This window comes from Chiloscyllium punctatum, chromosome 45, assembly GCF_047496795.1.
Source record: "Chiloscyllium punctatum isolate Juve2018m chromosome 45, sChiPun1.3, whole genome shotgun sequence".
NCBI classification, from domain to species: domain Eukaryota; kingdom Metazoa; phylum Chordata; class Chondrichthyes; order Orectolobiformes; family Hemiscylliidae; genus Chiloscyllium; species Chiloscyllium punctatum.
Genome location: NC_092783.1, coordinates 25269210 through 25281652, shown reverse-complemented (window position 1 = coordinate 25281652; position 12443 = coordinate 25269210). Strand labels below are relative to the sequence as shown.

The following is a 12443-nucleotide window of genomic DNA, read 5'->3' as shown; positions in this document are numbered from 1 at the left end:
CTTCTCAGAGATGCTGCATCCTGCTGAACATTTCCAGCATTTTCTCTTTGGATTTCAGGTTTTTCGGCTTCTCCAGTGTTTTGCTCCGGTTTGCAGCGAACAATTACTCTCTGTATTAGCGCTCTATGATCCAGCACCAACACAATACTTTAACAGGCCTTCCTTTATTTTATCGAGTCACAGAGTTTTATAGTATGAGAAAAGATCCTTTGGCCTACTGTGTCATGCTGATCATCAAGCATCTGTCATTTACTCTAAACCCACTTTCCATCAGATTTCCCGTGGCCTTCAATGCTATGGCTTTTCAAGAGTCCATCGAAGTACTTCTCCAATGCCGTGGGGCTTTCTGCATCCAGACAGTAGATGCCAGATACCAACCCCTCTCTTGGTTGACAAAATCTCCTTGAAGTCATTCTAAAGGCCTTACTTGAAACACATGCCCCTGGTTACTGATCCTTCTATCAGTGACGCTCAGCATTTTGTACACCTCAGTCAGATCCCCCTCAGGCCTCTGCACTCAAAGGAAAACATTCCCAGCTTATCTCATCTTTCTTCATAGCTGAATCACACTGGCCAAGGGTACATTCTGGCGAATCTCCTCTTCAACCTCTCCAGTGCAATCACATCCTTCCTATAGTGGGACAACCAGAACTGCACAACTACTCGAATGTTATATACAGCTCCATGTACCCTCCGCGCTCTTGTATTCGATGCCTTGACATATATCCCCTGTGCCTTCATAACCATCTTATCCGCTTGACCTGCTGACTTCAAGGGCCTATCGACATGCACACCAAGGTCCGTCTGAAACGCTGTGCTTCCCAGGGTCCCAACAGTAAACCTGTACCCCCCACCACCCCCCCCCCCCCTTTCCTGTTAGTCCTCCCAAAATGCATCGCCTCACATTCATAATCCTGCAAGAACACACAAGGCCCTCTGAAGGGAAACATTTCCCAGCCTTGCAACATGCCCCATTGGGCTGTAATCTCAGAGAAGGTAGCCCACCATCGCCTCCTCAAGGCCAATTAGTCAAAGAAAGGAAGTTCCAGACTAGTCAGCAACAACCACATCCAGAGAATGAAACAATATTCTCCTTAATTTTTCCCACTAAAATGGTCACCACCATATTGTAATCTATCTATCTGGTTCTGGGCTCCTCACCTAACCTCACAGAACCATAAAGCTGTTCAGACTCTTTGTATGCTCCCCATCTATTTTCCCACCTGACTCTCCATCCTCAAGAAACATGGTTCAATTTCATTAAGCCTCATCATAACATCAGTTGTAAATAGCTGAGACTTAAGTTCCCATTTTTGTGGCATCCCTGTAGTAACTTGAAAATTAGCTGATGTTCCTATTCTTTATTTTCTGTCCATTAACCAATCCTCAATCGATGTCACCAAATTCCCGGTAATCCCATCTGTCCCAATGCCATTTGCCCAGAAAAGATAATGCAATTTTTCCACATAACCCCTTGTGTGGCACCTTATCAAATATCTTTTTGAAAATCCAAATACTCTGCATCCACAGGATCCCTCTTATCCATCCTGTGAGTTACATCCTCAAAAAAACTGTAACAAATGAATCAAACATTATTTCTAATTTGCAAATTTTATATTGACTCTGTTTCAATTTTGTAGTGATTGTAACAAGGCAGGCAGACTTGATAAATTATGAGTTCCTTGATTGGGGCTGATAATCTGGTCCAATCAGGAAGCCCTGGCTGACAGATATAAACAGGAATGTCTGGACGCTGCCGCAGGACATAGCTAGCAGGGCAGCGGTAGACGTCCGGTATGTGGCCACCGCCATCCGACGCCTTAAAACGGCAGTGCTCGGACCCGACGTAGTGCACCAGTTGGAGGACGCTCAGGTGTGCGGTGGGATCCCGTCCGCGCTCACCCCGGCCCAGACGGAATTCCACATTGGCCCCAAGGTCCCGTACTTCCCGCGGGAACCTGTGCCCCACAACCTGAGCCGCCTCCGGAATTTTAATTTTGTTACTTTCAGGGACATAAAAAGGAAGGCCCTGTATCGACTGCTGCTGCACACCGTCCACCTCTTCTCCCTCACCCACCGTCCGGACACGCCTTGGCGTGCCCATTTGCCACCGGGCGGTGGGGATCCCCAGTGGAGGGCTCTCTACGCGGGAGTCCTCCCCCTTTCTCTCGGGGATCTGGGGTGGAGGGTGCTGCACGCAGCAGTCTCTGCAACCGCAGATTGCGGTGGTTCACGGACTCCCAGCCCAACTGCTTGTTCTGTGGCGCTGTGGAGTCCGTGGACCATGTATATATTGGGTGTGGGCGTTTGCACTCCCTTTTTGATTTTCTCAAAAACTTTCTCCTCGGTTTCTGGCTGCACTTCAGTCCCACGCTCCTGATCTTCGGGCACCCTGTACGGAGGAAGGAGGGCAGATCCGAAGACCTCCCTGTGGATCTGCTCCTGGGCCTGACCAAACTGGCCATCAACAGGTCCAGGCAGTGGGCCGTGGAGGGGGTCGTTAGGGCCGACTGCCTGCCTCTCTTCCGGGGTTACGTTAGAGCCCGGGTGTCCTTGGAGAAGGAGCACGCGGTGTCCACCAACACCCTGGAGTTGTTCAGGGAGAGGTGGGCGCCGCAGGGAGTGGAGTGCATCATTTCTCCCTCCAACTCTATTTTGATTTAGTCCCTACCCTCCCCTTCACTGTTTTTGATCACACAGCATTGCCCTTTGATGTGAAGGGCAGTGCTTGTCACTGGCCACTTGGGTGTTTTTCCTATCTTCCTGGTGGTGGAAATTGAATAAAGATTTGTGCACTCTGTGTCTTTCACTGTGTCTCACAAAAAGAGAAAAAAAATTTAAAAAAATAAAAAAAAATAAACAGGAATGTCAGGCATCCCTTCCACTCTGAGAGGTGGCTCTGAGGGAGCTGAATTGGCGTCGAAGACTCTCCATGTGTAAATAAAGGGTGACATGGTGACGGGATACTGGCCCCTGGAGTTATCTCAGTGGCAGTAAGCAAAACCAGTACGCTCCTGAAGAAATTCACTCATAACAGTCATCTTTGAGTTGAAGTAAACATTTCTGTCATCATGCCGTTATTTGGGAAACTTGACTCAATCAATCCTGCCATCAAAGACTGGGCCCAGCATGTGGGAAGAATGTATTTTTTTTTCTGGGCAAAGGACACTGGGGCAGATGAAAAGCAATGAGTCATTCTCCTGACAGCTTGTGGATATGTAGCTTGTTTGGTTATTAGAAGCCTAACTTTCCCTGAGACACTAGACACCAACAATCTTGGAACAATTGATGGATTTAGGTCAGGAATATTAAGGCCCCAAGCCTCCTCTAATTCTGAGACACTGTTGGTTTTCTTCATTGATTTGAGATCCAGGGGATTCCATCTCGGGATTTTTGACTCGGTTAGGATGACTGCCTGTGGCATGTCACTTTAGTTTATCCCTGAGTGAGATTCTGAGAGACTGTTTGGCATGTGGGTTTAATGATGGAAGCACGCTTAGTAGCTGAAGCCCAACGAGGCACTACGGCTGGCTTTATCATTAGAAAATGCAGCAAATGAAACATATGAGTTGCAGGATATTCTGATAGAATAGACACCCTCGCCCGGCTGACTGAGCTGAGGGGATACCACTGGAGTAAAGGCAATTCCATCGCCTCACTCAGGACATATCCTGAACTGAGGGACTCTCGGTCAGCCCACAACAAATCCCCAAAACAAACCCAAGCCTTGGCCAACCTGTTAAATTTTCCTTCAGGATCCGAGCTGCCATTGTTTTGTTGTGGGCTGACCGAGAGTCCCTCGGTTCAGGATGTGTCCTGAGTGAGGCGATGGAATTGCCTTTACTCCAGTGGTATCCCCCAAGGTCAGTCAGCTGGGCAAGGGTGTCCACTTCTGTCAGAATATCCCGCAACCCATACGCTCCACTTGCTGCACGTTTAAACGATAAAGCCAGCCGCAATGCCTGTTTGAAGCCTAGTTGGGCTTCAGCTAATAGGCATGTTTACATCATTAATCCCACATACCAAATAGTCTCTCAGAGTCTCATCAAGGGTTAAACCAAACTCACGTGCCACTGGCAGTCTGCTGCTGAGGGCTCAAGAGAGCAAACGAGTCCCATTAGACCTAAATGGAATAAGAGAAAGCCGAGGCCAGTATCCAGGAGAGTGCACACCCTGGGAAGACCACTATTATCTGGTTCGGGACAGCTACGTTGCTTAGCAACATCCAAATCAGAAGCAATCAAGATAAATGTCTGGTTAAATGATCACGCGGTTCTAATTATGTTCAATACTAGTTCGGCCGTTTCAGTGATCACAGAACTAGTTTTTACCAAAATTTGTTCTGGGTTACAAGCCTTGAGATCACACAAGACCTCGGCTGCAATGAGAACTACGCCAGGGAATCTTTACAGATTAAGGGTATGACTTCAGTTCTGGTATCATATAAGAAGCAGTTGGTTCAGTTACCACTGACTGTAGTAAAAGATGCGGGTCCAAGCTGAATGGGGTGAAATTGGTTGAGAAAAATTCACCAAGACTGGGTCAATAGTTTTTGATTCGAAAATGGCTGCCTTTGTGAAGTCCAAACTCAATACCCGGAGGCTTTTCATGAAGGTCGAGGGATTATCGCAGGAGGCACGGCGACCTTAAATGGTGACCAGGAAGCAATTCCATGATTCTGATAGGGCCACCCATTACCACTTGCCTTATGGGCAAAAATAGAGGCAGAAATCAGGAATTTAAATATCCTTTATTGTCACTTTCAGTAATTACAGTGGAGAGGGTGTACCGTCACATGCACATAAGAGCCATTCATAAAATAAAAAATAATAACTGAAAGAGAGTCCAACCATTCCTTCACAACTGCGGCAGAGTCTCACTCTGTGCTGTCCAGCCCATGCCATGCTGCTATCAGAGAAACCTTCCAGGCTTTCCAGCCCAAGTTATGCCAACACAAAGAGTGTCCTGCTCGGTGCTCTGCAACCCATGCCATGCCACCAAGACTCTGACCACTTCAGACTACACCAGCCCACACCATCCCCCAGAGAGAGTGTCCCACTCCCGGCTACACCATCCCACACCATCCCCCAGAGAGAGTGTCCCACTCCGGGCCACACCAGCCCATACCATCCCCCAGAGAGAGTGTCCCACTCCGGGCTACACCAGTCCACACCATCCCCCAGAGAGAGTGCCCCCCTCCACGCTGCACTACACCACACCATCCCCCAGAGAGACTGTCCCATTCCGGGCTACACCAGCCGTGCAGCCACACTGCGTTTGCGAACCTTGCTGCTGCTGCTCTGGGTCTCCTGCTGAAGAGCTTTCCCTTTCATATACGTTTTAGAGAAAAGAATCAAGCGTCGATGGCGAAACAAAACATGCAAAATGCAGATGAGGAGGGTTAAAATCAACCAGGTGAAAACAAGATATCTGCCTGACCTGTTGTGCTTTTCCAGCACCACTCTAATCTAGACTCTGGTTTCCAGCATCAGCAGTCCTTGTTTTTACCTGTTTGATTTTAACCCTACTGCGAATCCTCTTGCAAGGATGTCTGCCTTGAAGTTTTCCTCCTCTCTCTGCAAGAATCTCAGTGAGTCTCTCTCTCACTCCAATCCCCAGGTCGTCATCTCTGCCCTGAAGCTCTTCAACCTTGACCTGTCCTACCTGCCTATCTTCCTTTCCATCTATCCACTCCACCCTCCTCCCTGACCTATCACCTTCATCCCCTCCCCCACTCACCTATTGTACTCTATGCTACTTTCTCCCCACCCCCACCCTCCTCTCATTTATCTCTCCACTCTGCAGGCACCCTGCCTCTATTCCTGATTAAGAGCTTTTGCCCGAAACGTCGGTTTTTCTGCTCCTTGGATGCTCATAGAATATGGGCCGGGTGCTGACAAGTGGGACTAGATTGGGTTGGGATATCTGGTAGGCATGGACAAGTTGGACCGAAGGGTCTGCTTCCATGCTGTACATCTCTATGACTCTATGACTCTAATATGAGTTCCCTGATTGGGCCTGCTAATCTGGTTCAATCAGGGAGCCTTGGCTGACAGATATAAAGAGGATTGTCAGGGGTTCTGCTCACTCTGTGAGGTGGCTCTGAGGGAGCTGGGTCAGTATCAAGGCTTCTCACCGGGTAAATAGAGGGTGACTTGGTGACAGGATACCAGCCTCTGTGGTGTCATTGCAATTACGTTATTACTTTCCAAAGTGCTCTATTGTCATGCCCCTGGTATAGATCCTAGCATTTTGCTGGACACTGATCTCAAGCTAATTGCTTTTATCCTTTCCTCTCTTCTTAAATCATGGTATATATATTTATGCAATTGTTCAAGAGTCTCAGGAATCCTTGAAGCTGAAAACCAATGTATCCACTATTTCTGCAACTTTCTCTTTTCAAATCCTCAACGGGGGTTGTCAGATCTCCAGAGATTTTGTTGTCACTTAGTACTGGAGAAATTAATAGGATTTAATCCTTCGCTGGGAATAATTTTCTAAAATTCCTCATTTTTGTTTGACTGTTCATTCCCCATTATTTATGCCAATAGCTACAACAATCCCCACAATTTCTGCTTGCCCCGATTTCTGCCCCGATGATCCATTTCCCATGATTTTCTCCATTTATCTATTGCCACTATTGCATCCAACAGTGAGTCGGAGGTAGGTTTGGACGTATAACAGGACTCACATAAAACAGACTATTTATAGGGAAGAAAAAAAGTTTATTTACTTGGCATTAAGGGCCTATTGTTTAAATAGTATATCCAACAAACAGTCTACACAGTTTATTTGAAAATAATCTCCAGTGCAGAAAGCTGTGACAGACAATGCAGGAAATACACTTTTTAAAAACATAGTGATACCTCCAATGAATTGCAATGGATAAAGAACAGTTACAAAATATCAATTACAAGCATAAAAGTTTACAGCTCTGATTGATGAGCAAACGATCAAATCATTTCCATTCTGGTCAGGAATAGTGGCGTGTCCATTGGCAGCATCTAAGACGTCTGTACAGAACAATTCATTGGATAGAGAAACAAAGTCCAAAGGAAAAGATGTTTCAGGACTGGATTGATCATTGATCTCTAAACATTTGAGCTCCTACCTGTAACACTTTCTGCCTTACTTGTATTAACAATTGAAGACAGTTATTTAAATTTGTGATTATCATTGTATTGTCTTCTCAAATTGATCTAACATGTCAATGAGGTGGCTCAAACTTATTCTGAAACCATATTTCAATACTAAAGCCCTATTGGGACATTAAAATGTGCACACGCAGTCTTTGGAAGTGTAGCATTAACATTTTTAATATTAATGGGTTGTAACCGGCTCTGTGGTCACATTATGTCAGCAATCACTTACACATTCCCAAGGCAATTTGGAATCACGGCTCAACTCTTCCTAATAATCTGCAGTATTATAGTTATGGTAGATCTTAAAGCCTCAATTTACTTGGCATAATTTACACTTACAAAGCAAGAACAGTCAAAGATGAGAAAAGGTCATTCAGCCCCTTAAAATAAATCCTTCTAGTGCTAAGCATCAATTACATTATGACACTGGAGACATGTAGTTGACTGAGAAGTAACAGCCTGGCCCTTCTCAGTCTATTGACTCTCAGTTATTTAGTTTTTCACTGCTGTAGGACATACCATAGTTGGAGCTGTATGCTTCAGTACCTCCTAGTGGTGACTAAATGTGTCACTTTCCCTCTTCTTATATTGCACTGTGAGATATTTTGTTGGAGTTTCTAATATTCAACCAATGAGAATTATTTTCAGCATGTCACTATTAATGACTGAGTTGAATTAAGTCTGAAGGATCAGGAAATGCGAACCCAATATTTGTATAAGTAAGTGCAGGGCGGTCCAGAGGGAAGTGGCAGATTCTTACGCTTTCAAGGTGTCTAGAAGAGAGTTGCCAACTCTGGTGAGCTGTATTTCTGACCCTCCACTGGTTCCAAATTCCTAGAATTCCCTAAGGACATTGTGGGTCTACCAACAGCAAATGGACTGCAGCGGTTCAAGAAGGCAGCTCACCCCCACCTTCTAGGGATGGGCAAGAAATGCTGGCTCACCTATGTCCATTCACGTCCCCTGAATGAATAAAAGAAATTCCAATTGCACATCTTATCAACCATCCCTTTCTCCATCTCCAAGATTTTAGTAACTCTTTATGTGAAACATTTCAGAGACATTAAATGGTTGTGTGATTTGTCTCCTGGGATTCAAGGAGATCAATCTTTCAGTCCAGGAATGCTAGGAGAGCCCTTCATGTTTTTTCATACAGTCTACAAGCTGGTCCAGTTTGAGCCAGTGTCCTGCACAGGCTATGAACAAGACACAGCCAGGGCATGTGTGCACAAGTGGGTATGTACAAAGAGCTTGCACACATACCAAATATTGGTATGAAAGCAATCAGTGACAACTGACCTCCAGATTGAAGGACAGCAGAAATTCATCTGATGATTCTCACCTCCACAGGTACTCCCAGAGCACCTACAGCCTATGAGCTCCTTCAGAAGGTGATGGAACCATTGGCAAATGTAGTAGCCAGTTGGTGATACCATTCATTCTCTTCGTTCATTGGCACAGTTCGTTGTCTGTTTTGCCCAAAATAATAGTTTTCATTTTCAAGACGGTCATGTGGTGAATTCATGTGCGGTCCAGAGCCAAGTGTGGGCCCAGGAAAGTCTAAATGATAATGAGTACATCACTCCAATCTCAGGGGGACAAGCCACCAGGCAGAGCTAGTAAATTTCAATACAACATCAAGGAGCAAGAGATCATCCATTTTGGTAAGAACCTTATGATCTAAGGATAATAAACATTTAAATAAGGGAGGGATTACAAAAATCATTAAAAGTAGTGAGACAAGTTAATAAATATGCAAATCAAACACTGAGATCCAGTACTGGCAGATTGGAAAACAAAATTACATTAAGCTTGTATAAAACTGTAGGTAGATCACATTCCGTGTGATGAGAACACTTCAGGTCTCCACATGATCCAAAGGATGAAACTACTTGGAGAAGGTGGAATAAAAAATTGCATCAATGATATCAGAACTGAGAGGTTATGATCAGGAAGTATTGATTAGGCTGGGGTTTCTATTCTTTAGAAAAGAAAGATTGAGGGGTGGCCGACCATAGTGTTTAAGGTGATGGAAGGATTTGGGGGGATAGGCATAGAGAAAATGTTTCCACTTGTGGGTAAGACTGGGATTAGGAGTTATAGTTACCTATAAATTTAAAACAGAATTTGGGCAAAACACCTTCACTGGTTTGAATGCTTAGAATTTGGAAGTTGCTCCCTCAAGTTGTGGGTGAAGGGCATGAAAGGATTATAAGAAAAATCTATGTCATGACATAAGTGCGAAAGGAATAGCGTTAGATTTAGGGGAGAAGGAGGAGGCTTAAATGGGACATAAATACTGACCTGCTGGTCTGCTCAGTTCTAATGGCTTGTTACCATAAGGAATATCCTGTGTAATTCTGCATACTGTTATGCTTTTGGATTGATAGACATAAGAGCCAAGACAGAGAGACTCTGCCCATTACCCTGAGAGAGAGTGAGATGCAGGATGATTAAACCACAAAGTTTCCCAACAAACAGAATGATAAGGCAAAGGTTGACACTTTGCAGAGGAGCCACTGAAGTCCAAAAGGAGAGCCATGAGAGGAACTGTAGATGTACCAGAGGTGAGGCGTTGGCAACTTAGATTGATCCAGTTTATACAGTTAAAACTCATACCATCTAGTAATAGACAGCAACAAGAAATGAGAAAAGTCTCTGTCTTCAGAAGAACAGAACCTACGATTGCAGATACATTTACAATTCCACAGGATGGATTTTCCTCTTCCAGATCTATGGAATCAGGTCAATTTTCATAGGACTTGTAGTTGTTACAGATCTGGCAATATATGGTCATGGCAAATGACATTCCGAGTACCTGAAGGCAGGAAAAGCTAAATGTCAGTATTTTCCAATCCCTGGTCACAGAAAGCACACCTCAGACACTAACCTTCATCAGAGGTCACCACCCTTTCAATTGCCAGATTTTGTACTGTTCACTTTCACTTTCCGTCCCACACCACCCCCCTATCTTAAAGGTATAGTTCTCATTGGGACTCAGTCCTACTATGCAGTTAGCTCACAACTGATCTGTGCAACAACTGTACCTACCTGCCATTCTCTAGGTACTTACAGAACCTACCATCTGATAGACTGTGATTCATGTTCAGGGACACCCACCTTTGTCTGTCCGTCTGCATTCTGCAGCCTCTCTCTCTCTTTCTATTTGAATAATATTTTGATATTCTATGCTTCCTGCTAAAATGGAGAAACTCACATTTTCCCACAATGTACTCCATCTGCCAAATTTTGGCCTACTCACCTAACGTATATTTCTTTGCACCATCCTAGCAACTTATTTTCCCACCTACCTTTGCATCATCAGAAAATTTGGCTACAATACTGTAATTCCAGGTCATTAACATAGATTATAAACTGATGAGGTGCCAGCATTGATCTCTGTGACATACCACTATAGACAGTTTGCCAAGTTTAAACTGATACATTTGGCCTAACTCTGGGCTTTCCATTTGCCAGCTAGACCTCTATTCACAGCAATATACCTCCCAAAAAACATATGTTCTTATCTTGAATTTTTTTTTTAAATGTGGCACCTTTTTGACATGCTTTTGGAGATCAAGATGCACCGCGTCTATCGGTTCCACTTTGTCTACCCTGCTAGATACAATCTCAAAAGAATCATAATTATTTTGTCAAACATCAGTTCCCTTTCACAAAACCATGCTGATTGTCCATTGATGTTTGAAAATTGAAATTTCCCAATGACAGACATGAGGATGAGCAGCACAGTGGTTTGGTGGTTAGCACTGCTGCCTCACTGTGTCAGGGACCCAGGTTCGATTCCAGCCTCAGGCAACTGTCTGTGTGGAGTTTGCACGTTCTCCTCGTGTCTGTGTGGGTTTCCTTCGGGTGCTCCAGTTTCCTCCCACAATCCAAAGATTTGCAGGTCAGGTGAATTGGCCATGCCTATAGTGTGTAAGTTAGCTGTATTGGTCAGAGTAAATGTAGGGGAATAGGTTTGGGTGGGATGCTCTTTGGAGGGTTGGGATAGACTTGTTGGGCCGAAGGGCCTGTTTCCATGATGTAGGGATTCTAGGATAACCAACTGTTAGTTTCCTGCTTTCAGTCTTCCTCCTTTCTTGAATGGTTTCACATTTTTCCAATTCACTGGGACTTTTCATAAATATAAGGCCACTGTTTCTGTAGCTAATTCCTTTAAGACTTTAGGATTAAGACCAGCAAGTCCAGAGGTCTTTTTACTGTTTAGTCTCATTAGCTGGCCAAGTACTTCTCCCTTGATGGAGACTTTTTAATTTCCTTTCTCCCTTTTACCACCTCTCTTGAGATGTTTTCTGAGTCTCCCAGGGTGAGATAAGTCACAAAATAGTTGTTCTGGCTTTTAACCTGTTCACCCAGTCCACTTTAGCCAACTTGCTTCATACCCCTGTGATTGTGCCTGGGCATAAGGCACTAGTTATGGACCTACATCTCTCATTGTGAAGCTGAATGTTTGATCATCCTTCCCAGAAGAATCCTTTAATGTGAAGTCTTTAATTAATTCTGTCTCATTATGCATTACAGGCTTTAAAATAACCTGCTTCTTGGTGCATCAAAGGATCTATTAGTCGAATAAAGTGTCCCAAGTAGCCACAAAATCATCCTCCAAGCAAATTTGATTTGTTTAAACAATGTAAGGGTGAAGTCACTCTGCAATGTTTCAGCAAGCCACCAATATTCTCAATCTACAGCTTGTCCCTCTGGGTGGCACCTATCATCCATTTCAACCAGTGACTTCTTTCCTCTGCTATTTCTCATCTCTCCCCAAGTGGATTCCACAACCAGATCTACAAAATCAAGATCACCATTGTACTGATCAAAACTATTGGAAATCTCACCTTCTTTTCCTTTCCCGCTACCCTTCCAAAATATCAAATACCCTTGAAATTTCAGGTCCCACCCCTGGTCACCTTGCAGCCCTGACTCTGTATTTACTTTCATACCATACTCAAATGTTAAAATCACTGCTATCAATTCATTTATCTTGTAGAGATCATAGAACCCCTACAGTGTGGAAACAGGCCATTTGGCTCAACAAGTCCTCACTGACCCTCTGATGTATATCTCACCCAGACCCATTCCCCTACCCTATTACTCTACATTTCACCTGACTAATGCACCTAGCCTACATCTCCCTGAACACTATGGGCAATTATCTTGGCCAATTCACCTAGCCTGCAAATCTTTGGACGGTGGGAGGAAACCGGAGCACCCAGCGGAAACTCATGCAGAATCCACACAGACAGTCACTCGAGATTGGAATCGAACGTGATTCTTGGTGCT

At 44.5% G+C, this 12443-nt stretch overlaps 1 protein-coding gene across 1 annotated transcript in view; it reads right to left on the bottom strand.

The window, feature by feature from the left end:
* Positions 1–6715: 6715 nt before the first annotated feature.
* LOC140467238 (leukocyte surface antigen CD53-like) overlaps positions 6716–12443 on the bottom strand; it is a 56028-nt gene continuing 50300 nt past the window's right edge. Inside the window, exon 8 of the mRNA XM_072563469.1 lies at positions 6716–9960. Within this exon, the coding sequence (XP_072419570.1) occupies positions 9889–9960 (72 nt within the window). The 3' untranslated portion in view covers positions 6716–9888. The remainder of the gene's footprint in view (positions 9961–12443) is intronic.